The sequence below is a fragment of the Carcharhinus amblyrhynchos genome, chromosome 12 (genome assembly GCF_965287045.1).
Source record: "Carcharhinus amblyrhynchos chromosome 12, sCarAmb.v2.hapA, whole genome shotgun sequence".
Lineage (NCBI taxonomy): Eukaryota > Metazoa > Chordata > Chondrichthyes > Carcharhiniformes > Carcharhinidae > Carcharhinus > Carcharhinus amblyrhynchos.
In genome coordinates, this window is record NC_137335.1 from 52,678,174 (window position 1) to 52,703,466 (window position 25,293).

A 25,293-nucleotide genomic window follows, 5' to 3' on the forward strand; every position below is an offset into this window, starting at 1 on the left:
ATGTGCGTATGTGATATTTACTGAGTTAACTGGGTCAACCTTCATCCCAAGAACCAACCAAGTTGATTTCTCCTAATAAAATTATTTACTTTCGTTCCATTTAAAATACATGTCCATTAGGATGAATGAATGTCAAAATTTGCACAACTGTATTAGCAATGTTCCATAGAGGCATTATACTTCTTGGCAGTAAATTGGAATAAAAATCTAAACACATGAGTAATCAGCAGCATTGTCCTTACTTCTAGTGCGCCTCCATGTGCCAATTTCACAATAGATCTCACACACTGAACATTGTTAATATGGTTATGGTTGATTATAGTCATTGAGAAAATATGTATGAACATTGGAGCCTCCCAATTTCTGGGCCACTAAAACCTTTTACCTGCCTATTTGCAACAGATTAGCATTCATCATCCTCTTTGTTTCACCCTGAATTTTTTTGAAAAAACTCTCAGGGACATTAGATTTAGGATATTATCTAGGCACTGCTTTGTGTTACCTGTACCTTATTTGCATTCTTTGCCATCCCACTAACGGAAACAGCTGGGCGATAGCTGTAAAATGGTTTTATGGTCTTAATCAAACCAGTACAGTTCAAGAGGGATTTTTTTTTAAATGTATTCTTGTGGGAATTAATGTTTGCAGATGTGCATATAGACAATTCTCACTGTTCAAAAATATTCATGCCTGATAAGACAGGTAATTACTTATATATTGAAGAAATATCTAACAGCATTTTCAACTTATTTTGAAAACAAGCAAATATATGTGGATGCATTCAGGTATGCATCACAGCTGCTTGTTAAACTCTCTTTGTACACAATTCATTATTTTAAAATAGCCCCCAATCTCTCACTAAGGATTCACAATTGTATTCCAAAAGTACGTGGTTGGCTCCAAGGCCACTTTCAATGCTAAAGACCAGAAAGCATGGGTCGTTGCTATTCTAATTTTACTGCCTCTTACTGGAAGGTTTCCCAGTCATCTCTCAGTCCCATTCTGGTTAAAATCGTTTTCAACAGTAACTAAGAAAAAGCTTAGAATAAAACAACATCGGTCCCACTCTGTGCACTGCAAGTTAGTTCTCTACTGCTGGTGCAAATTCACTAACCCCCAACTCCAGGGACGGCACAGTTAAGCAGTGATTAGCACTGCTGCCTCACAGTGCCAGGGACCTAGGTTCGATTCTAAGTTTGGATCACTGTCTGTATGGAGTCTGCATGTTCTCCCTGTGTCTGCGTGGGTTTCCTCCAAGTGCTCCGATTTCCTCCCACAGTCTGAAAGACGTGTTGGTTAGGTGCATTGGCCATGCTAAATTCTCCCTCAGTGTACCCGAACTGCCGCCAAGATGTGGCAACTAGGGGTTTTTCACAAATAACTTCATTAATGTAAGCCTACTTGTGACACAAATAAATAAACTTTTTAATAAACGGTAATCTAGTAATAAAATGGATCTTACCAAGTTTTCTAAAAATCTGAGGAAGAAAGTCTTAAGACACTGAGGTGGCAAATTAAGGCTCAAGGACACCGTGTTTACAGATGCACAGCTGAATACACCAATGATTTTCAGTCCACCATTTCAGGAAGAAAAACTGAGGCAGATGAGAGGAAGCAATTTATCAAGTTTGTTGAAAATCCAATAAAGAATTTTAAATCACTGAGGTTATATATCAGTATTTACAGACCCAGGAATAGGACACATAGACGGCTTCCTGCATGATCATTTTTGGAAGAAACCCAGTATCTGCTTATAGGAGATTCACAGGACACAATAGATATTTTGACAGAGGATCCTCTTACCTCTATAGAATAACATTACAGAGCACTTTTTTTGTATTCTTAAGTGCCTATAACTGAAGTTGCATGATTGAAAAAAATTAGTTAAAAAATTTAATTACTTTTACTTAACTGATTTTAGAAACAGTAAGTGAATATAAGTAGGAAAGATAAATTGATCAATACATTTAATGTTATTTTTGAACAAGTACTGTTAAAAAGCTGAATGCTCCAAATGCAAATTTCAAAGATTGTTTCAACAAAATGAGAAATATGTTGAGTTTTTACTTTTTGATATTAGGAGTGTAATATGAAGTTTAAAAATAGATAAAGTGCTTTGAAGCATCATATCTGTATTCACATATAGACAAAAAAAATGAAGACAATGAAACCAGCCACATAACATAAACCCCCTGCAAATAAAATTTGAGTGGTAAAATTAAAATAATTCAGAACTAGGTAACTACTCATACAGTTTAAAGGGAAGTATCAAAAGGTTTATATCAAGATGCCAGATTGCAGATGTTCAACACAATGGCCATTTCTGTTATTTGTTAGAAAATTATGTATTATAGAAAAAATAAGTGGTGCAATGATTTCATATAGTTATTTGAATGTTTGACACAAGAAAAGCTGTAATGTCAAACCCATATATCTACTTTAAACTTAATTTTTTGGCTACTGAATATGTAATGACTGAGCTTGACAAATGCATTTTATGGAGAATAGATGTTTTGGCCATTATTTGGAGTCAGCAATAGGATCAACTATTCTTCTTTCCTTATTTCAGTTCATTGGGTACAAACGTCTTTCTGGAATCCATTGCAGATGTCAATGTTATAAGATGAACAGATGGTTATTCAAGCTAATGGAAGCACCACTTTAATAATGTGTTACTGTGTACACAAACAGACATGAAGATTGGAAAGATTTAAAATTCATCACCTCCAGTCAACAGGGTCCTCTCAAATCTGAACCAACAGAATGAGAAAAATGCTCTACATAATATAAAATATGTTATACACGGAGATATAGATATAGGCTGATTTTTTTTGACACAAACTTGGTACTGTGGTTAGAACAAAATGAAACATAATTTCTTTAACAATCACATTTTGTTGTGCTTTAACCACAACGCCATGTGGGTGTAAAATGATTCTGGAAACCAACAATATACCAAGTATACTAACCGTTTTAAGATGCAGCATATTGAGCTGACCATATGTTACAGTACTGTTCAGTGGCTGAGTGATTCATGCCCGTCACATTCTAGTATATCAATTAAACCTCTTTGAATTCTGCATGATTTGTGTCTGTGTTATTAAACCCTGCTAATTCATCCCACTTATATGTATGTTATAAATCTCTAGGAGTGCTGCATGATTCATGAGAATCTGCAAGCATGTTACTACAAATTTTGTGCTTGTAATTAACAATAAATTGTTTATAATATTGTGCAATTAAATCTTCCAGTCACACTGCAAACAAACTATAAAATGGAGTTTTGTTTTAATATATTTGAAGGTAAAGATTTCAGTCTTTATGATTAATAGATTATCAGCTTATCTTCACAAACATTATTATTTGTTATTGAATTTATTAATAGATACAACCCAACCAGCCTGTAAGTCACCTTGGGACCAATCTTACATTCTCATTACAATGCTACCTAGATTTGAAAATTAATGAACAGTAACATATTCTTTTCATTTTTTATTACATATAGATCATCACTGTATTTGTATTATAATTTTACAGTATTGTACACATCTCCTGCTTTTAACAATTTCTTTAATATATAGATATTGGAGTTTAGAAAATGGCATTCAACTCACTGCAATGTCCAAAAGCAAGAAGGTCACACAATCATCTCTACAACTTCTTTGTATATTCAAGTTCATTATGATTATATTATGATCACGTAACTATATTTTCTCAATGCGCAAATATCAGGCATAATGCTTCCAACAAATGTGTGTGTATTTTTGTGTGTGAATTATTTATAAAAAGTAAAGCACATAATAATGCCAAAATGTAATATAGTGGAACAGATGAAAAAAAGTCTAAAGACTAACTACTTAACATATAGGAAAAACAAACTAGAACTTATTACGTTCTACAACTGGTCGTCATTGTGATGTTTCCTAAGATGTTGGCTCTACCCATCAGAAAAGCTGGGAGCAAAATCTCTACTGTGAAAGTGTGAAACTGGAAGAAGTAAAATAGGACTAACAACACTCGATATAATATAAATTTTTGGACTTCAATCCAACTGGGCAAATTCAACATCATGTGAATTTGCATGGAGGTATACAGTAAAAGCTTGGGTCTGCTTTTAGCTATTCTTTGGGAGCAGGTTCATTTCTCGTTTTTTGATGTGCCGCAGAATTTATAATTTTCTGGGAATTTAGTGAAACCAATTGAAGTCCAATTATATTTTAATCCAATTTAACAAGCCAACTTTGAGAAATTTGAAGGATTTTGACCTGACACCCTATTCAGCCCCTGAGCAAATTAAACTCCACCCGTTATTTTTTCACACAGGTATGGAGATAGCGTGGATTTTTTTTTGTGTGTGTGGTAGGTCTTGTTAGCTATTGTGTGCACTGCTTTCAGAAGAACACCTTCTTTAAAAAAAACATGTAGACTAGCTTTAATTTTGAGAAATGAAATGTTAAAAATCTTTGATGTAACCTATGTAATATAAATAATGCATTTTAAAAATTAAAATGTATGTGACATGCGCAATATATTTAATTTTATTCCTGTGTGGCTAAAAGGAACCATATAATTCACCCATGACTGTATTGCTCAAGGATTATTCTGCTTTCTTTCATCTTAAAATACCTCAGATTATTCTGTACCACTACATCTGAAACAGTGTCCATCTCCTTGAAATAAATGATCATATAATTAACAAGGATGAATCATCAGAGAATTCCAACACTGTTCAAGTGTTCTAGTCAAAGGTGGAACTAATTCATTTCAACTGATTTCCACTGCTTGGTGCACATTTTTGATTTTTTAAATTCCTGGCAACAGCCTTAGATTCATGAGTCCATACATCAAGTCAGTAGTTTAATGCGCAAATGAAATTGAATTCAAAGCAGAAAACTAATTGAAGGAGAGAAACAAAGGTGCTCAGTAATGTGGTTTTATTAATCTGGAATACTGCATTTGCATAATTATTTCTTCTTTTTAGTGCGCCTGCAGAAACTGAATGTTATAATGAAGGGCTTGTTCTTGGCAAGAAGCAACAAAATGCATTCATTGTGTAGGGAAAAAAAGCACACAAGCATTCTAAAAAAGATAGACAACGGTTTGGAAATGGTCGCTTTGTTTTGGGATCGCAAAGAGAACAAATTACATGCCTATTTGATTTCAAAAGTTGTAACTATATACTGGTTATGCAAACAAAATCTCTATTACTAAATCAATTAGGAAACTCAAGCTAATTATTCGACCAATAATCAATTGTACGGTAGTGAAGTATTACAATGTAGTATTTAGTACACAATTACACAAATGACTTGTTGTGTAAGGATGTAATCTTATCACAGCAAAACAGGAACTATAGGAGATTGGTGTGGAAAATGCAAGGCAAATTTTATTTCCTTCAGTAATATCTAGTAGTCTCATCATTCCTGAACAATTCCAACTGTATGATGGTTCTCTATCCAATGTTTGCAATGCGGATCTGCAGAAGACATCTTGATTTAAGTGCTTTACTTTGTCATCTTGGCAGCTGATGTGTAATCTTTAAGATACACTGAAGAACTTAGAAGTTAACCCATGCATATGATCTCTCTGGCTAATGTGCAGTGCTTCTTGGTCAAAACCTCTCTTTTGGCCAAGACGACTTCTGACTAATACACAGTCATCTTGTTTATAGCATTCAGATGAGTTTGAATTGGAATTTTCTTGGCACAGCTTTTCAATCTGAACACTTGTAAAGCTTAAAATATATCCCATTTGTTTCAAACACATACATCGTAAGTAAAACACAGGGCGGGATCTTGAGCCCGCACTCCAAGTGCGTGAGATCACCAGCAGGGGCTCAAGATACAGCAAAATCTGGAATTTGCAAATCTCGCTGGTGATATTGTAATTTGTGATTTTCACCTCCCCTCTTTGGTGACATAATAATGTTCACACCCTAATCCTAATATATTTCAATAAATTGAAATCTAATTCTACCCCCACTCACCAAATTATATACCACCTCATGAGGTTTGTATAGGTCGTCATCGTTTACAGCAGGTTCACCCTGACGTGAGCCTGTTGTGGGAATCCCCCCCTCAACGAGCGCAAACGTCACTATAGCTCCCAGGGGAGAGGGACACGGTCAGGCAATGCCCTGGCAATGCCCCCCTAGGACCAACTTGGCAGTGCCAATTTATTTGTGGTGCTGAGGGGGAATGGGGGAGCAGACATGCGAGTGACAGGGATGTCGGCGATGTTAATCTGTCCCTTCATGGTTGAATACATCTCAAGTACCCCCCCCGACCCCCATTGTCCCTAACCAGAATGTTTACACAAAGGAGGAACTGAAAGCACTTAGCTGCTTTTGAAATTGCCTGTAGCTGCGACCCCTCTGGCTGAGTCACCTATGGTGTGTGCGGGGGTGTGACCTGCTTTTTTCCACAGAGTGGTTGGTGTTGTTCTCCTGGCTCTGTGGAAAAGGTGGGGGGCTGGTTTAACCACTTCCGTTGTAGAGGGAGGAGGGCCTGTCGGTCAGCGTGGAGATAAGAATGCCCCAATCTCTGAATGGGCGGGCAGGCGGGAATATTTCCCACTATGTATAATTTTGCATTGATCAGATGGGAGAAACCCACCTCACAGCCGCTGCTAACGCCAGCAGGAAATGCTTCAGTTTCTCTGCTGACATGGGCACTTAGAGCCAATTCGAGCGGATCATGGCCATGCTCTATCTAAATGACAATTGTGGTTTTCAGGTGCGCAGGGTTGGAGCTAGGGGATAATAATGGCCAGACAAGCATATATAATTCAGTCCCCATTTATAAATTTTGCACTTTGTTGTTAATTTCGTATTTATCACACATGAAATCCTGTCTTCTACCTCCTATTTCAGAAGGCAGTGCAGTGATTAGCATTTTTAAAATTAAACGGATTGCATTGTGTGTCACACAAAACCTGCTGCTGTACAGAATTGTAAATTCATAGAAAGATAATAAGATAGCATAAAGTTAAAAGGAGGCCACTTAGCCCCTCATGTTTGTACTCACTCTTTGTAGAACTATCCAATTGTTCCACATCTCTGCTCTTTTCCCCAACGTCTATTTCCCCAGTTCCCTTTTGAAAGTTGAATCTGCCTTCAACACCCATTTAAGAATTGCGTTCAAGATTTCAACAACCCTCTGAAAAAAATACACCTGATAAAACCTTTGGTTTTTTTGCCAATTATCTGGTGGGATTTTCAAAGAGGTGCGCATACTGGCTTGGAGGCAGACATGCCATTTCACACTACCAGCCAGCATGCCAATCTGCTGGCATGGTTCCACCGCTAGCATAACTTACTGATGACTGCTTTGAGCAAGGTGCTGGGGGGATGGAGGGACCCATCCATGGATAACTGCTGATAGATGTCTGCGGCCTAGGCCAGCAATGCCTCAGTCATGATCACAAGAGGACTATAACCATCCTGAGATCTTGCGGAAAAGATACCTCGGTAACTATGATCACTTTTTATTGTTTGATGCTGTAACAAGAAGTCTTCAGATGTTCTTGAGATGTTCACTTGTTCTCTTACCTTCATTGCCAGCAAACAACTGAGAGTGGGGTTGTGATCTTCCAGTGCTAGACGGTCTTCTATTGGCCCTCCAGATTTGGAAGCCCACCCACCCTTCTTACTTTGATGGGCTCCTGGAAGCAGACATTAAGTTGGCCAATTCCTCCAAAATCTCTCTTTTGGTTCCGCCATTGGCATTTGTGGATACCCTTCCTGCTTATCTTCCCGACGGCAGAATTAGGAGCTGCCCCTTTGTAATGGTTTTAATCAGGCCATTGAAGTTGGCCTGCTTCAATATGAACTCCCTGATTAAAGGCCAAATTGATGGTCCAATCAGGGAGCCCCATGCTCTGCACTTAAACAGGTGTGTCAGTTTCTCTGGTACTCCAGATATAGACTGCAGACAGAGAGCACTCAGTACAGTGTTGATGGATCTTGTAAATAAAGGAATTGCGATGAAAGGACTTCCGCCTCCGAAGACTTATTATACCCTTAAATCTGTAAACCTTGTGTATCCAACCTCTGCCAATGGAAGAGGTTTTCTCCTCATTTAGCCTACTAAATCTGTTACTGAAATCATGTCTGCTCTCAGAAGGAAAACCCTGGCTTCTTCAATCCCTCCACATAACTGGAGTTCCTCATCCCTAGTAATCTAGCAAATCTTACCTCACCCCTAGCAATCTTGTAAATCTTACTTGTCTGCCTTCCTAAAGTATGGTGCTCAAGAACTCAACACTATTCCAGTTGATTTCTAGTGTTTTGTAAAGTTTTAGTGTAACCTCCTTGCTTTTGTATTCTATCCTGCTGTTGATAAAGCCAAGAATCACACATTTTTTTTTAAAGCTTCTCAAATTGCCCTGCACCTTCAAATATTTGTGTTCCCATGTATCTCTGTCCCCTTCAAATCTGTTTAGATTCTCCTTGATTCTTCCTAATAAAATGCATTAAATTTCATCTTTATAGTGAGAATATATCGCTGTACCTTCCCGTAAATGGCTAAAAGGTTTTCAGTTTTTTTTAATTTTTCCACTGTAGATGAATGTACTAAAGGGTGAGATTTGGGCAATAAAATAAATGGGTGATAAAGGATAGGCAGCTGCTTTACATTCTACTCAATTGCCTTTGCCAGTGACTTCAATATGAATCACTACTGCTAGTTTAGTGCCTTCAGACAAGGCGAATTTCACCCCTTGATGTCCAAAATAAAACTTTAAATCAAATAAGAAATTACAAATTGCATAATGACATGGTTAAATTTATCCACAGTTGCTACTAATTCAACTGCTTCTTTTTAACTGTCAACATGACAATAATCTAGTGGTATCATCACTTGTAGATTAATCCAGAAATTCAGCTAATGTTCTGGGGATCCAGCTTCAAACCTTGCCACGGCAGGTGATGGAATTTGAATTCAATACAAAATATCTGGAATTAAGAATCTACTGATGACCATGAAACCATTGTTAATTGTCAGAAAAACTCATCTGATTCACTAACGTCCTTTAGGGAAGGAAATCTGCCGTCCTACATGTGACACATGCAGACCAGACCCGGTAAGGACCACTCTTAACTGCCCTCTAAGTTAACTAGGGATGGGCAATAAATGCAGGCCAGCCAGCAATGCCCATGTCCCACAAATGAACAAAAAATGTTCAAGGCTGTTTGCTTCAAAATTCAACTTGTTTTAAAAGTAATAAAATTACAACAAACAAATCATATTTGGGACAGGCAATTTCCATGTTGCCATCTCCTCATTGGTACATAAAAAACAGCACAGTAATAGGGCTGTAAGTAGATGGGGAGCAGTAGAAATGATTGTTTGTTCACACATTCTGGTTTCTGGGTGCTCCCTGACTGATGCAGTTGGGTCTCCTGCCAGAAGCAGGCTGGCTGAAATTCATAAATGCCAAGTCTATTCAAATCACAAAATTGTTATTACTCGGAAGGAGGCGTTTTGGCCCATGTGTCTGCTCCGGCTCTCTGAATGAGCAATTTCCCTAGTTCCAGTCTCCGGCCTTCTCCCCATAACGCTACACATTCTTTGGTTTCAGATAACAGTCTTATCCCCTGTTCAATACTTCAGTTGAATCTGCCTCAACCACACTCAGAGGCCGAGCATTCCTGATCCTAATGACTCAATCCTTGTTTCAAAACTGGGTGGCAATATTTGCAGCTGCGATGGTTGAGGGGTTAAAAGTGTTGGACTTGAAATCCAATGGGATTTCCCTGTGAAGATTTGAACCCAGCTTGCAGCAAGTGTGATTGAAGTTATTTATTCTCTTTAATCAGTTCCCCAGGGTGATCAGTGACTGGAAAACTGATCAGAATTCCCATTGGTTTTTAATCCTTAGCCGTGTGGCTAGTTGGCTGATGCGCCTGTCTTAGTAAGCAGGAGATGTTGGGTTCGAATCCCAGCAGAGCCTTACTCCATTTAAACTGATCTGTGTCATTCAGCACTTCTTCCATGACAGGCCAAAAATCTGTCTTTGTTCCAAAATTGCAGATTAACGCTGTTTTTTCACTTATTTAAAAAAATGACTAGCTATATAAAAAAGCTTTCCCTCGTTCCACCATTGATTCTCAAATAATATCGTCAGGACATCCAACACTATTTAAGTCTTATCCCACATTATCACTGCGAGTATTTTACTTCCCCACAAAGCACAGACACAAGAAGCTGAGTGACTGCTAATATTAACAATATTTAAAGGGATCCTAAGTGGTTCTCAGGTAAAGCACTAGAAAGCTATGGGAGAAATATTGCTTATACATCTAAGTGAACTAGAATGCTGGCCAAACAGCCCATTGATTTTGGGCGCTTAAACGACCTTGTAAGTCTTCGAAACGGCAAGCTGGAAGGATATGTTCATTATGAAGCAGATGTGCACCCCCTGCTATCTTGGTGAAGTCATAAATATTGGAGTGTAGTGCCAACACTTTAAAAAGACAATCTATGTAAAAATAAGTTGCCTAACACCTGCCGGAAGACCATTCTGGATAAATGGCTTGCCCTGAGGCAGTCAGTATCAACTGGTTTCAGCAAAATCAAACCGACCTGCGGCCCAACAGATAATCCTTTAAATGTCTGCTTTTGATGCAGCGAACAGCAGGTACATTTTTATAGTATACTCACCTGCATGTAGAATTAGGAGAAAAGCTGGCTGCTGCTGCCCACCTATTGTGCTACATAGAATTCCTACAGTGCAGGAGGCCATTCAGCCCATTGAGTCTGCACTGACCACAATCCCACCCAGACCCTATTCCCGTGACTCCACATACTTACCCTGCTAATCCCCTGACACTATAGTCAATCTAGTTTGGCCAATTATCCTAACTTGCACGTCTTTGGACGGATGGAAGGAAACCAAAGCACGCAGAGGAAATCCATGCAGACGCAGGGAGAGAGTGCAAACTCCACACAGACAGTGAACTGCGGCCGGAATTGAACCTGGGTCCCTGGTGCTGTGAGGCAGCTGTACTAGCCACTGTGCCGCCCCAAATTAGGCTATGCCTAACGAACAGCTCCTCCTGCCACCTCTGCCACAGCTACTCCCAGCCCCCGCTATGTGCCACTCCAATCAACCTCCCAATTCTCATCCACTCCACCTTCCACACTTACCTGAGGGCAGCTGTCAACTGGTAACCAGATCAAAACATAATGGGATAACTGGTTTATAAAGGCAATTTCTACTTGAAGTCTATAATGGGAATATATGACAAAATAGCATGATGAAAAGATAGGTGATTAAAAACTAAGGTTCGTAAGCTTCCCTATGGACGCTGTACTCTGAAGACCAAAACGAGAACCACTGAGTAACAGCAGAGAACACATGGTGCACTGATAGACCTTCCAAGTGCAATGATGGGATTACAAAAGAGAGTAGAGAATTCTGCTTCACGCATGAATGAAGTGATGTTTCAGGACATTGCTTTTCAATAGATAGGAGTGACCAGTTCTCTGGAACATTTTGAGTGGGATTTTCCAGCCTCACTTGCCCCAATACCAGAAAATCCCACCCGAGGTCAACGGACCTTTCCATGGTCAGCCCCTGGCCTGCTCCAATTTCCATAGCAGATGGGATGGCAAAATTCCAGCCCAAATGTTGCAACCCAGTGAGTTGATGCACAGCTTGACCAAGCCAGGCACATTCTGAGAGTGCCAAAATGGCTGGCACCTTAAATAGGATGACAGATAAGTTAGCCTCAGCTTTACAGTGCCATACAAATCTGCTCCATAGTGTTAGACAACACAGTGATGATAGATGGGAAACGTAGCTAGTCCATGAAAAGGATGGTGGCATAGTGGACATGAAGCACTTCCACTTCTCACCCATTACCTACTTACTTAAATAAGAACATCCCTGACAACAATGTGAGCAGCTAGTTATGCACTGCCTAACTCACTTTCCTTCTCATCTTCTTCTTCTTCCTCAGCCTCAGAACTATAACGGGTGATTTCCACTCTGAGCCTTATTTTTCTTGCAGGTCCAAATCTCACTACTGTGTTCTGCATAGTACACAATACCCACATTGGAGATCCCACTCCTGCATTCTGAAAAATTAGTCCAGCTCAGTCTATGCACCAAAAAAGTAACTTGAATATGCCAATGGCTGTTCCACCACATATCTTGTGGTCATATGGCCTTCACTATGGGACTGTTGGGCTCTGTTATTCAGATTTTTTTTATTCAATCATGGGACATGGGCGTCGCATTTATTGCCCATCCCTAGTTGCCCTTGAAAAGATGGTGGTGAGCTTCTTGAATTACTACGGTCCACGGGTGTTCTGTTGGGTGTCATCAGGTTAGTTTGAAATGGTTATCCCCTGTCTTGTCTCTTAACTGTGCTACCAGATGCTAAAAATCTCAAGATGCTTTGACTATCGTATGTTGTAAACATTATAATCGCGCTCAACAAATATTACACAACCTTCAGAAAAACCCTCCTGTGATTGCACATCAGCCATACATTGATAAAATGGAAGCACTGGGAGTTCACAAATTCTCTAAATGTTGCTCTAAATGTTCAAGGATTGCCACGCATGTGCAGTCAATGGTGACCTGCACCTGTGGGAAACCAAGCAAAGGTGAAAAATGGAGTGCCTTCTCATTCTGACTGGCATTGCTACAGGTGAAATTCAGATAATTGCTGGCCCTGCTTATCATATACCAGTCCTATGTATATGTGGACTGCCAACTGGAAACCCTAAATGTGTGTTCAGCAGAGTCCTCCACTTTGTTACTTTGATGACGATTTTCCATTCCCCCACCCCGCCGCAACATTTTCCAGTGGCGGAGGCTGCACGCCATTGGGCACTGGCAAAATCTTCCAGTGCTGCTGAAATCTGTACCATTTTGTGTAGTTCATCTGTCTCACCGCCAGGGATCCCACCACAAGGGCTTTTGCTGGGACCAGAAGATCCCACTGGTGGAAAGACTGAAAAATCCCTCTCATGCTGTCTTATCGAAAGATTTTGGAAAGACTAGCTAGCCAGAGAGTTGTGTGTTTCATGACCCACAATCTTGGTGACTTCTTCAATAAATACAAATGGAACAATTAGTTGTGAGTTGTTCGAAGAGTAGGTTAAGTGGTCCCGTTCTCTGCTGTAAACTTAAATGGTTTCATTAGAGACCCGATACGTGTTGAAAATTGAGATACCACATTGGTGCTTCCAGAGGTGTCCTTCTGAGCTTGTTAGATATGCCAAAGTGATATTTCATTCTATATTTATTCCATGCTATGTATGGCATGAAAGATCCATCATGCCTTAAAATAGTTCAGCACCTAAGTGTTGAAGTCCTAAAACAGAACACAATGGTAATTTAGTTACATGTAGCCCCGCATTGCATTATCCGAGGTGATTCTCCTTAACGTTCTTAGTTTTGTCAACATTTTTTACCTTTCACTGGTTTGTTACACTAAACAGAAGGATATTTCCACATAATCAGCTGATGAAGCTGTAATTAACACTACTTTCCTCTTCAAAATCTGAAGCTGCAAATTAAGTGTGAATAGCTTATTTAATTTAATGCAGTCATACTTAAATTTTCTGGATGACTATTCCTAATAACATAAAAATTACATCATTAACTAGTATAATGAGAATTTTGCACTTATCAGAAAGTGCTATATTTTACACAACTGCCTGATGACAATATGGCTAAAACATATCAAGACATATAACAATTTCTTTGCATCCATCAAGAAGTCAAAATTCAACTTTGTTTATGTTAATTGCTGTTTGCTCTCTAGATATGTGTAATATGGCAGATGATTTAATAGTACCTGCAGCTAATGTTCGGCCTGAGCCTAGTTCACCTGTAATACATCCAATCCGATTACAGACAGTGATTGTAAAGTTGTAAATTCTGTAGGGTTTCAGACCTGTCACCAGGTAGAATCGCTCCTCGGCTGTTGTTTTATGAAGCACCTGTATACAAAATAAATATAGTCAATGTTATGATCTTATCTCCCCAAAAAATTGCATTATTTGAAGCATAGATAAAAGATGGTAGCTTTTTATATTCATGATAACATTGACGCTTCTGATATTGATATGTTATCCCTAATACAAGAATTTACCATAACAGCTCGCAAAGCAAGGATATTTGTTTTAAATTCAAATAGGAAGGCTATGCTTTACTGAAGATATCTTTCTTTTCTGGTTAATCTCCTGCGATAATGCTCATAGATAATTTGGGAACTGGAACATGCTTATGACATTTAACTGTTAAGGTGGAGCCGTGTTTAATTTGGCTTAGCCCCTTAATGTTACTGTTCAGGCAAATGGTCTAAATAGGCATATTTCAAGGGGTCAATCTTCTGTAGATCGGCAGCTTCACATGCCTTCCTGTTTTCTTTTACCTTCCTGGAGAGAAAGAAGCAAAGTGAATGAGAGTAGATGGTGTGTTGGGGTGGTGGTGGTGGGGGCGGGGGGTGGGGGGCTGCAGGTTGTGATGGTGGTGATGGCAGTGAGAGGAGGATGGAGAGAAAAACAATGGTGAAAGGCAAAAGTGAGGGACGAGAGAAGACAGTGTGTGGGGAAGGTGGGATTAGGAGGGGGATGGGGAGTTTGACTTAATGGAGTTAGTGGGGCGTGTTACAGACAGGGTGAGAGAGATCTACTGAAATATCTATTCCCTTCTGTACTGCCTGTAATCAATGAGCTCGTGTAAGGAAGATGTGTGTGTTTCTTAACCTCTGAGCGTGTGGACAATTTGAGTGAACAGCAGCAAGCTTTCCACGGTCTAAATTAAGAGGATTGTTTATTTAAACATCCACCCCAAAATGTAACACTACGTCGCTCACACAGAATTTCACACGCACAAACAAACTGAAGAAAAGTGCAGTTCAAGAAAAGAGTGCACTTTTAAAAGTTATGGCTGAAAGGAATAGTTCATAATTTCATGCGATTGTCCTGCTCTGGGAAACATACGTTACAGGACTGATGAAAATGATGTCAAATTCTAGATGTACAGTTTATGGAAGTTCAATCACTGGGGTGAAATGCCAAAGTGGTTTTCAGGATCCACTCAAAGAGATTAACATTCTGCAGGTCGTGGAGTCAGCTGCTTGTAGTCACATTACCAGGTCAGTTTTCTATATTGCTGTATCCGATAAAAAACAGGCTTGGAGAACTTGTTATGTGACTGTCTCCAGTTCTTAAAACATAGTTGTTTCTGTTGTTACTGTGCATTTCAGTGGGCAATGCTTAAAGACTAAAAAGAGAGACCAACACAACTGTCCCACCATATGACTTCTAACAATTCTCTTTTCCAAATATGGATCAGGATTCTCCCAAAAAATTTGGGAAAACGGGAGTAACTCCTGCCAATTTTTTTAGTGTGATTTTCAGAATGAATCTCTGGCACTCTGAGTACTGCAGAGTGTCTCAGCAGGATTCCCTCAGAAAATCAGGGGACGGGGCTTATTCTCGCCTGAGAGGCCAGCAGCACAGTGCTGAGCGGGCCGCTGTGGATGCGCCGATCTCTGCTCTCAGACATCTTTCCACCCCTGAAATTTCACACTTCCCTCGTTCCCCCCTCTGCTGGTGGGGAGCTAAAATTCTGGCCCATAGTTTAAAAGTTATGAATTTGACAACCCTTTACTGGACTTGGTAGCAGACGTGTTTGAGTGAGAAAGCTGGCCTTTGGCTACAAGGTCGTGAGATGTGCAATTTCGATCATTAAAACAATAGTCAGTGTTTCTGTTTAATTGGAGGTAGGGATGTCAGTCTTGGAGTTAGAGAAATAGTTTCTTCCATGAACATCTCTGCCCCATTACCTTGCTTTCCACCTGAACACATACCTGTTGACATAATGTTTTATCACTTGTCCTAATATCTCTTTTTGTGGCTCAGTGTCAAATTTTGTCTTAAATTGCTCATGTGTCTTTAGTATTTTACAGTGCAAAATGTGTGATTCTATATTAACATTGTTGCTGTATGCTTCATTGTCAGCTAGTTGAATCTTTGGCCTCAGTATTCAGATTGACATTATTGCTGCTCTACCTAGATGACTTTACAAAATTCTCTGACTACTTTGACAGGTGTGTCTTTATTTTGATAACTTCAATCAGGGTTGAAATTAATGTCTGTTGAATTCACAAGTTATTTTACACTTCTGTGCACTCATTCTGACAGCTTTTGAAAAGCCACAATCACAATTTTCTTGAAAGGTACAGCTGAGGAATATTATGGGTTCCGTTCGGAGCTGTCATTTAACATTAGTTGCTGCCTTATTGTTCTCAATTTATTGCGTAATGACATGTACACAGTGCCAGCTACCTTTGAGATTGTGAGACCCACTTACATTTTTAATATACACAATTTGAAAACATTTGCTCTCACGTGGGGTGGGATTTTCTGGCTGCGCTTGACCCAATGCCGGAAAATTCCGCCTGAGGTCAACAAAGCTTTGGATGGTCCACTCCCCACCCCTCCCCTCCACACATCTGCTACGATTCCTGTGGAGGGCGTGCAGGGAAAATTCCTCCCCATGGCTTTGCACATGTGCAATTGAAGATCAAACGTTGGGGGAATTTTAACAAACGTTGGATGTTAGAATGAAAACTATTGGTTTCACTTAGACCGTGGCATAACTATGGCAAAAGGGGACCATCAGTGGATCTAAGTGCTAGACGTCATTAAGTCCGGACAACTGACTTCTTGCTTGGAACAGGAGTAAACTGAACTGGAAGCAGCCACTTGCCTGCTTGTGGAAATTTGGATGGCCCTTGGGCAATTGTCAACATTCAGAGGACTCAGGGTTTTGAGAAGGTTGGACTTGAGAGAATTCGTAGTGAGCTATCTGATCCAGGATGAGTGGCCTAAACACTTCTGCTGCCCCCATCCTTTCAAAGGAAGTTAAAACACTGAAAACTCTTTTGTTTCTGATCCTCTTCTGTCATCAATGAGAAAGCCATGGCACTTTTCTCAGCCAGGCAGGACATAATTTAACGGTCGGGGCCTAGTGATAGCATCAGGTCCCAACCTGTTTCCTCAAACACTGCCCACTGACAGCTGGTGGGAGCATGTGCAGCCTGTTTAGATGAGCTGTCTAGTAGAACCTCTGGCTAAATTGAATTTTTGAGTTTGAAATGCATGGATAAAGGTGAGCTCAAGTCAACAGTGACCTAACCTTGCGAGAAACCGACTGAGTCAGAAGTACCAGGCGTAAGCTGACAACCAATCCAATCAAGTCAATTTTCTGTCAAGTAGGCAGGTGGTGACACCACACTCATAGCCAGAATAAAGGAAGGATGAGAGCCTATGGCAGGCATATAACTGAACGTAAATGAGGCAACAACCAACAGATGGCAGTGGAAAAATCAAGGCTAGAAACACTGAGATAGAGAGAGTGGGCAATTCCAAGTCACTTGGCTAGATGATAAACACCAAAATTACATCCAAGACTTGGAGCATTATACATGACCAGTGACTTATGTAACTTCTGGGAAGTCCAAAAGTGCCAGCATGAAGCTGGAAAAAAAATGCATTTCAGTCATCACCATAGGGGGTTGTACACTTTGCTTGCAAGAGTTGGATTCGGAGGAAAGAGGATGGGACCAAACTTTGAAATGTAGGTATTGCAGAGAATGTTCTGCATCAACTGCTTGGAAAGAAAGATGGATGAATGGGTTAGATCAAAAGTCAAAGTTCAGGAATCAAAATGGTTACTAATTAAGGCTAGAGAAAGAAAAATAGCCAAGTATAGACATAGGAAATAAAGACTGAGGGCTTGATTTTAACATCAAGTTGCACCCATTTTCAGGCATGAAAACTTGGTAAAGTCAGACATGAGGCAAGTAGCGTGATCTGTGACCACATCTGTGCAAGTTCCTCCCTTTACCAAGTGCCTAATATGGCCGCGATCAGGACCACACCCAAAACGGGCTTGACGGCAATTTAAATTGAATTAATGGGCTGCACGCCCAATTTTACCAGCACTTCCCTCTTTACCATTGCATTCGCCAATTAGGAATCAGTGCAAATTAGTCATGCTCAATAGAAGTCCAATTCAGGCGCTCCATCAGTGAGAAGATAAATGTATAGCATCCGATGACACTCTGTTACTCACAGGTGTCCTGTTGTTCTGTCCATTTTCTGCCTCAGGTTGGTGGTGACTTTGCAAATGTATGGGGGTATGGGGGGGGGGGCTGTTGCTCTGCAGGGTCTCCGATGTCCGACTTGTAGCACGAACCTGGGTCTCAGCATTGACCTTGTGGTGCTGCTGAGTCCTAGTGCACTCAGCTCACTTCCAGCTGAAGGATGTGCACAAAGTCCTCGCAAATAGCACTGTGGCAGCCTCTCAACTTTGCAAGGAGATGTGATTGTGGGGAGCATGTGGCTGGGGGAATTGGGGGATCTGTGACTGTGGGGAGCATGTGGCTGGGGGAATTGGGAGGGGCATGAACAGTGATTGTTGATGTGTTAAGGGCAAGCAGCATTCCATAACCTCGACATGTGATCCTCTCCATCTCCTGTCTCCACCGCCTCCATCCCACTCCCTCCACCTTCAGAGTAATAACATGGCTTTTTCTATGCAACTAATTGATCTTGCTGTTCTTTTGGTTGCTGTTGGAACAGGAGGAAGAATTGCAGGCACAGGGGGCCTAAGCCTTACCACTTCCAAGACCAGAGGGAGATGACCGCCAGAGGCAGGAGGTGGCCATCATTCACCCAGAGGAGGGGTGCAGGAGAAGAAGGGAGCAGAGACACCAGCAGTCCTGTGTGTGAGTGTCCTTCGAGCAGATGTCGGACACTGTATGCCGCTGACGTCTCCAACTCTGAAAGGAGACTGTGCAACACCTGTGCAACCTGTTGTAGGACCTAGCACCCAGAAGCAGTGGGGTGGGGGCAGGAGGGAGCACCCACTCTTGGTGGCTACCAAATTGACGGCTGCTCTAAACTTCTACGCGGCTGGTTCTTTCCAGATCGCAGCGGAAATGTCTGTGGCATCTCCCAGTCTGCCAATCTGCCATGCACACCTGCGTAAGACAGGTCACTGAAGCCCTGTATGCCTGGCTAGCCAGTTCATCAACTTCAATCTGGATCAGGCGCAGCAGGAAAATGGGCTGCAGGGTTCGCAGCCATAGTGGGTTGCCTAAAGTGCAGGGGGTGCTTGACTGCACATACGTCTCCCTCAAGGGCCCCCCCCCTACAGAATCTGTGGAGATTTGTAAATAGGAAGGTGTTCCATTCCCTGAACGTTCAGCTAGTGTGTGACCATAATCTAATCATCATGCACGTCTGTGCCAGACATCCAGGTAGCGTGCATGACAGCTTCATTGTCAGGAGTTCGGACATCCCAGAGACATTCGAGGAAGAGCCCAGGCCTGCGGGGGTGGCTCGTGGGTGATATGGATTACCCACTTCGGACATGGCTTATGAAGCCTGTGCGGAGGCCTGTGCCTGAGGTTGAGACCTGCTATAATGATGCCCATGTAGCCACCCACGCAATAGTGGAGAGGTGCACTGGTTTCCTCAAAATGCGATTACATTGCCTGGACCGATCAGGCAGGGCCCTCCAATACAGACCAGTGATCTGTTCCAGCACTGCGGTTGTGTGCTGTATCTTATACAATCAGGCTCTATAGAGAGGTGACGTCTTGAAGGAGGATGTGGAGGCTGACCAGCCGGAGGGAGAGGAAGAGGAGGAGGAGGAAGATAAGGAAGAGCATGCCAAGGAACACAAACCAAGCACTGGAGAGCTGGCAGCCCAAATGAGATACACAAGGGTAGCAAGTGAGGCCCTGATCAACAGACGGTCTGGGTGGCAGGCAGGTGGGGGGGATTAGGGGGTGAGTAATGTTGTGGAGTTGGGGCAATGGCTGTGGGGGCCAGGGCAAGGTATTATCCAAGCCGGGTGTGGTGTGGTAAGGGAGCAGCATTCTATCATTTTTTTGATGCGCATGCACAGTTAGAGGTGCCGATCAGAGCTGCTATATTTTGGGCGTGATAAGCCCTGCCCACAGGCTTGTGCAGTGAGATTCAGAATCGCTGTTTTTTTCAGGCAGAGTGCTTATGGGTGCGCTGGAGAATGGGTCTAAAAGTTGGATCTGAAACACTCCCAGAGTCAAGTCCGCCCAGCACTTAGAATCAAAATGGTGAAACTGGCCTGAAAGTCTTGGCTCGAATTTTAAGAATGGCAAGCGATCAGCATTTGCCATCTCAAGAGTTGGCATCAAACAAACAGCTGCCGACTCTCTTACCTCCCAACGCCATTTAACATTCACTTGAGCACTGATTGACGGTGAGTGGGACTTCCGTTCATCCTTGGAAGGAAGTCCCATCCGTGAGAGCTGTCAGCTGATCTATTTGGCCAACAGATCTTCAACCTTCAATCTTCAAGTACAGAAGTTTCCTTGAGGAGCTAGTTGTAAAACTGAGGTGCTTCAGTGCCACCACTGGTAGGAGAGTATATTAGAATGTGATCATTGTAAGTGAGAAGTTTTCACTGCAGGAATTTATATTAGGAATGTAACGGGTGGAGAATTATTTTATACATTAGAATTATCTACATTTACGGCCACAAGAACAACAAAGTGTAAGAGGTGAGAACAATTGTTTAAATACACACCCTTCATGTCTTGAGATGAAATGCATCCCAGATTGATGAGATGTGTCTTTTTTACCTGCCTGCTTTATAGATCCTAAATGAGATGAATCTAGTTCCTAGTGAGCTTGAACTCACAATATATCAAGTGTCATTATCTAGGTACTAAAATTTGGAATTCTGAAGCTCATGGTTCATTTCAGAGAGAGAGAGTCTCACCCTGCAGTAAGCCATGTCAATCACATGTGTAATTACATCTGATTTTGGAGTGCTTAACACTGAAATTGAGTACACAAAAATACATTCAGTTTCGCAGCACTAACATTCCTCGGTTTGAGCACTCTAAAAATTCACCAGAAATTGTAAGAAAAAAACAAAAGTTAGTTACATTTTATTAGCGTGTTCTGTCGCTCAAAACTATCAAACTAATTAAGGAAAAACACCTATGAAGAAGACTCTTACTCGTGAAAGTGGCAGCACAAATTGATCAGTCGTCTGCTCATCATCAATGTTGATAATATATCCAATCACTTCTCCTCTTATTGAACTGCTGTTTGGTTGCGCCCACGTGACATTTAAAGCAGATGATGAAAGTGAGAAAACTGATGGTGCAGCCATAAACAAGGGTGCTAAAAGGATTAAAGACATGTCAACTTAAAAGAAGTTTCTGGTACATCAAATGATAAGGCAAAAATATTTGCAGAAAGTATCTGTCTGTGGAAAACACTGAAAAGAAAGGAAAATGTATACATTTGAATTACACCTTGTCATTGTCTGAAAATCTGTTTGACAGTAATGTTAAAGCTGACAGTAACAACATGAGATTTTCCATTTCATTTTCAACAGTACATTCATCCTCTTTGACTTTTACCCAATTTAAAACTAGTTTATATGTAAACTTGTCAATCTAGCAATTTACTCAGGGGAACAAGTGTACTTTACCAAGGATGTTGCAGTTCAGAAACCTGTCAAGAAAAGCCTATAATATACTCCTTTTCATGTTCATTGTTGCTTAAGTAGCATCTATTGGAGATCAATACTGTCCATTAAAGAATAATTTTAGCTTTTCAGATTGAACCATATGTATTATTAAAGATGATATAGCAGTATGGTTATTGAATTCTCTTACACTCGAACTAAGACGCATATTAAAATATTCTAGACATATTGGCCAACACAGAGATAAATAGCCAAATTAATTTTCTGAAGCAGAGTATAAACATGTTGGAAAATAAACTTTCGTAACTGATTAATTAACTATTGGTTTCCCTACAGTGGCATTGCTCGGGTCCAAATAAAAATATTTCTGATCTTAGAACTGATACTGTATTTCTTTTCCCTCCACTAATTATTTTCCTATGTTTTGTGTTGTCTTTCAGTTTGCCTTCTTATCTCTCCCTCTTTCCTCATTTCTCTTTATGGCTTCAAATACTTTTCTCCCTCTAGTACCTGTTGTCCAGATATTAACAGGGGCAGGTAAATTAAGCTGGGGCAGAGTCAGATAGGAAATTGGGAATTCCCCACATGGTGTGGAGTTTTAACGCCACAGAGTGTCTTCTGTCATTGACAGAATCCTTGTCTGGAAGTCAGCCTGACTGACAGGCTTACCTTCCAATCACACAGGGAGGACTCTGGCGTGAACCACAGGGGTTGTCTACAGTGAAATTTTGGTTACCTTTAATCTCCAAAGTCATGCTGATATATTACAGTGGTTCATGCTCTGGATCATTGCACTGTTAAGAGGAGTTAAGAAAATGAATCCTACTTCTCATTATGAAATGGATTATGATGGTGAAATTGATCTGCAACAATAGCACAAATTGGGCTCGAAGTGAGTTGGCAGTTGGTTTTATGCCCTCTACTAAAAGAGAAATTACTTGTTGAAATGGTCTGAGTTTCTTTGTTTCATTTGAGAAATGAGCCAAACTGAGAAATAGCATTTCCATGACTTTTTTTATCATGGAGAATGTTTCATCTAAAGAAAACCACTGAAAAAAAGTCTGGTGAAATGATACTGTCTGTGTGCTGTAACTAACCTGTGAGTATATAGGATGATGTGGCATGGCTGTGTTTTTTTCTTAATTAAAAATACAACTGTCTTTTAAACTTTGAAGACTGTAAGATATCAATCAGATAAAATCTTTGACTGCAATGTTATTAAATAAAAGACAAATTACAATTATATTCATATATTATGCAAATCAGGTGATAAAATTTGTTAATACTAACCAGCTTCTGCAGTTCTTCCCGATGCCCACTGTGAGGATGTACTGCCTGCCATACTAATTGTGTGCACTTGAAATTCATACACACTAAATGGTACCAGATTAGTAACTGTTGTATGAGTCTGTGGTGGAATTAACGCAGTTTCGTTAGGTGATCCTAAGGTTGATTGAGGATTATACCATCCACTGTCTTGAAAAATGCACCTTTGAGGAGGATCATGTGACCCATCTGGTTGTAAGAGTCCTCGCATGTAGAGTTCATATCGAGTTATTATTCCTGGTAAGAAATTTAGATTAGAAATTTATCTTTGTATGTTTTACCTCTTCCCACTTACTCTTCAACAAATAATAACACACTGTACTGTACTTTCATGGTTACAAATTACAACTGTTAAAGTTAATTCAGATCCTGTTAAATCCAACAGGTCAAATCTCACTAGCCTACCATATATAGCCAGATGTGTGAATGGACAATATACATCTTTAACCAGACAAGATTTGGCAAATACAGAAAAATGTCAATTATCAACAAACAGTTCTATTTGTTCATGTGAATGATGGTTAAATCAAGCAATGTGATATAACTGAGAAACTGAAGATGAGAACTAAGAGTATAACAACAGGGGACACTGGAAAAACTCAGCAGATTTGGCAACATCTGTAGGGAAGGAAACAATTAATATTTCAAGTCTGTTTGGTTCTCCACCAGAACCAAAGAAAGGGAGAATGTATTGAATATTAAACTGTAGCTGTGAGGGATTGCAATGAGATGTAGCAACCTTAAGAACAAAAGTCAGATGACTAAGTGTCGTGGGTGGAGAGATAGGGTTGGGGTTGTGGTTGGTGCATGGAATGGGAAGGGAGGGCTTTTGCACTGAAATAATAAATGTATCAGATTTGTTATTGAAAGGGATTTAAGATGCAGGAGAAATGTCATTGTCTCAAGCTGTTGAACATGACTTTAGAATGAGCTTCAGTCTGCAAACATGACCCCAACCTTCCTGTTGTGTGCCATTTTAGTTTAGTTTAATTACTAGTGTCACAATTAGGCTTACATTAACACTGCAATGAAATTACAGTGAAAATCTCCTAGTTGTCACACTCTGATGGCTGTTTGGATATGCTGAGGAAGAATTTAGCATGGCCAACATCTTGATCTCATGCTCACATGTTCATTGCCTGCTGCAATGCTCCAGTGAAACCCAACATAGCTGGAGGAGCAGTATCTCATCTTCTAGTTAGGCGCATTACAGCCCTCAGAACTCAACATTGAATTCAACAACTTTAGACTGTGATCTTTCTTAAAGGTTTTAAGAAAGATCTTTTCCTAAACCCTCTTTAGTTTAAATGTCTCATACTTTTACTGTCTTAGTGCAAAAACCCTTCTTTCCCCACACCAGGCCATTTGTTATTTGTTTTTAAGGTTGCTACATCTTAGTGCAATGTTTTAATATCTAACACGTTCTCCCTCCCATAAGCATAACTCTCTGTTTTCTGTCTTTCCAGATGAAGAGAGTACTGAATTCCTGGGGGAGCCAGAGAATGAGATAGGCAGGGAAGGGGGGCTATCCTGTGACAGTCATCCTGATGGCAACTGGCAATGTGTTCCCTCTTGTCTCACTGATAAGCAGACCTTGTTCCAGAAGGGTGCAGATGTCATTAATGACTTTCCATGAAGACTGAGCCTCAAATGGCACTGGTTCTCATTAACGTGGAGAAAACTGATCTTCTGCCTGTAGGTCCTGTTAGAAGGTCTCTCCTTTTTAGAGCTGGATCTCTGTGTCCATTGAAATGGCAGATGGATTTTGCTTTGTCACTCTTGCTGCTGTTAGTATCGCTGATGCTGCTCCTCTTGTTCTTCACTAGAGGTCCAAGTTGGAGCTGCATGAATGACTCCCATATTGTAGTAAAGGCTGACAGCAGGAAAGTATAGATCAAGGTGAGTGAAGTCCAATATAGATGAACTAACTTCCAAGAAGTTGGGAGTTACTTGCCAAGCAGGGAAATTAGTACATCCTTACAAGAAATATTCTGAGTATCAGTCTGCAACCTCAGCATGGCTACAGCTATTCAGTTTCACTGAAGGCTTTCCAACCTGTCGTCATTCTCTGATATGCTCACACTTTGTTATCCCCTGGCAAGTTCCACATGGAAGCCCATGTAATTAGTTGATAAAGCCAGAATGGTGGCTACATCTTCAGTTAATTGAAAGTTTAATGATTGAGATTACTAACCTGGCAAATCCGTAAGGGTTTCATAAGAACATAAGAACATAAGAAATAGGAGCAGGAGTAGGCCATCCAGCCTTTCGAGCCTGCCCCACCATTCAATAAGATCATGGCTGATCTGTCGTGGCTCAGTTCCACCTTCCCGCCCTCTCCCCATAACCCTTAATCCCCTCTCTTATCAAAAACCCATCAACCCGCGTCTTAAAAATATTTAGCGAGGCAGCCTCCACCACTTCAACGGGCAGAGAATTCCAAAG

The 25,293-nt window shown here is 40.6% G+C and overlaps 1 protein-coding gene across 3 annotated transcripts in view; it reads right to left on the reverse strand.

Moving 5' to 3' along the window:
• Positions 1-25,293, reverse strand: part of ush2a (Usher syndrome 2A (autosomal recessive, mild)) — an 815,153-nt gene that overhangs the window by 599,756 nt on the left and 190,104 nt on the right. For all 3 annotated transcript variants that reach the window (XM_080200528.1, XM_080200527.1, XM_080200526.1), the window contains 3 exons: positions 22,813-23,085; positions 21,046-21,212; positions 13,814-13,958 (listed from right to left, as the gene is read on the reverse strand). In XM_080200528.1, the coding sequence (XP_080056654.1) occupies positions 13,814-13,958; positions 21,046-21,212; positions 22,813-23,085 (585 nt within the window). The remainder of the gene's footprint in view (positions 1-13,813; positions 13,959-21,045; positions 21,213-22,812; positions 23,086-25,293) is intronic.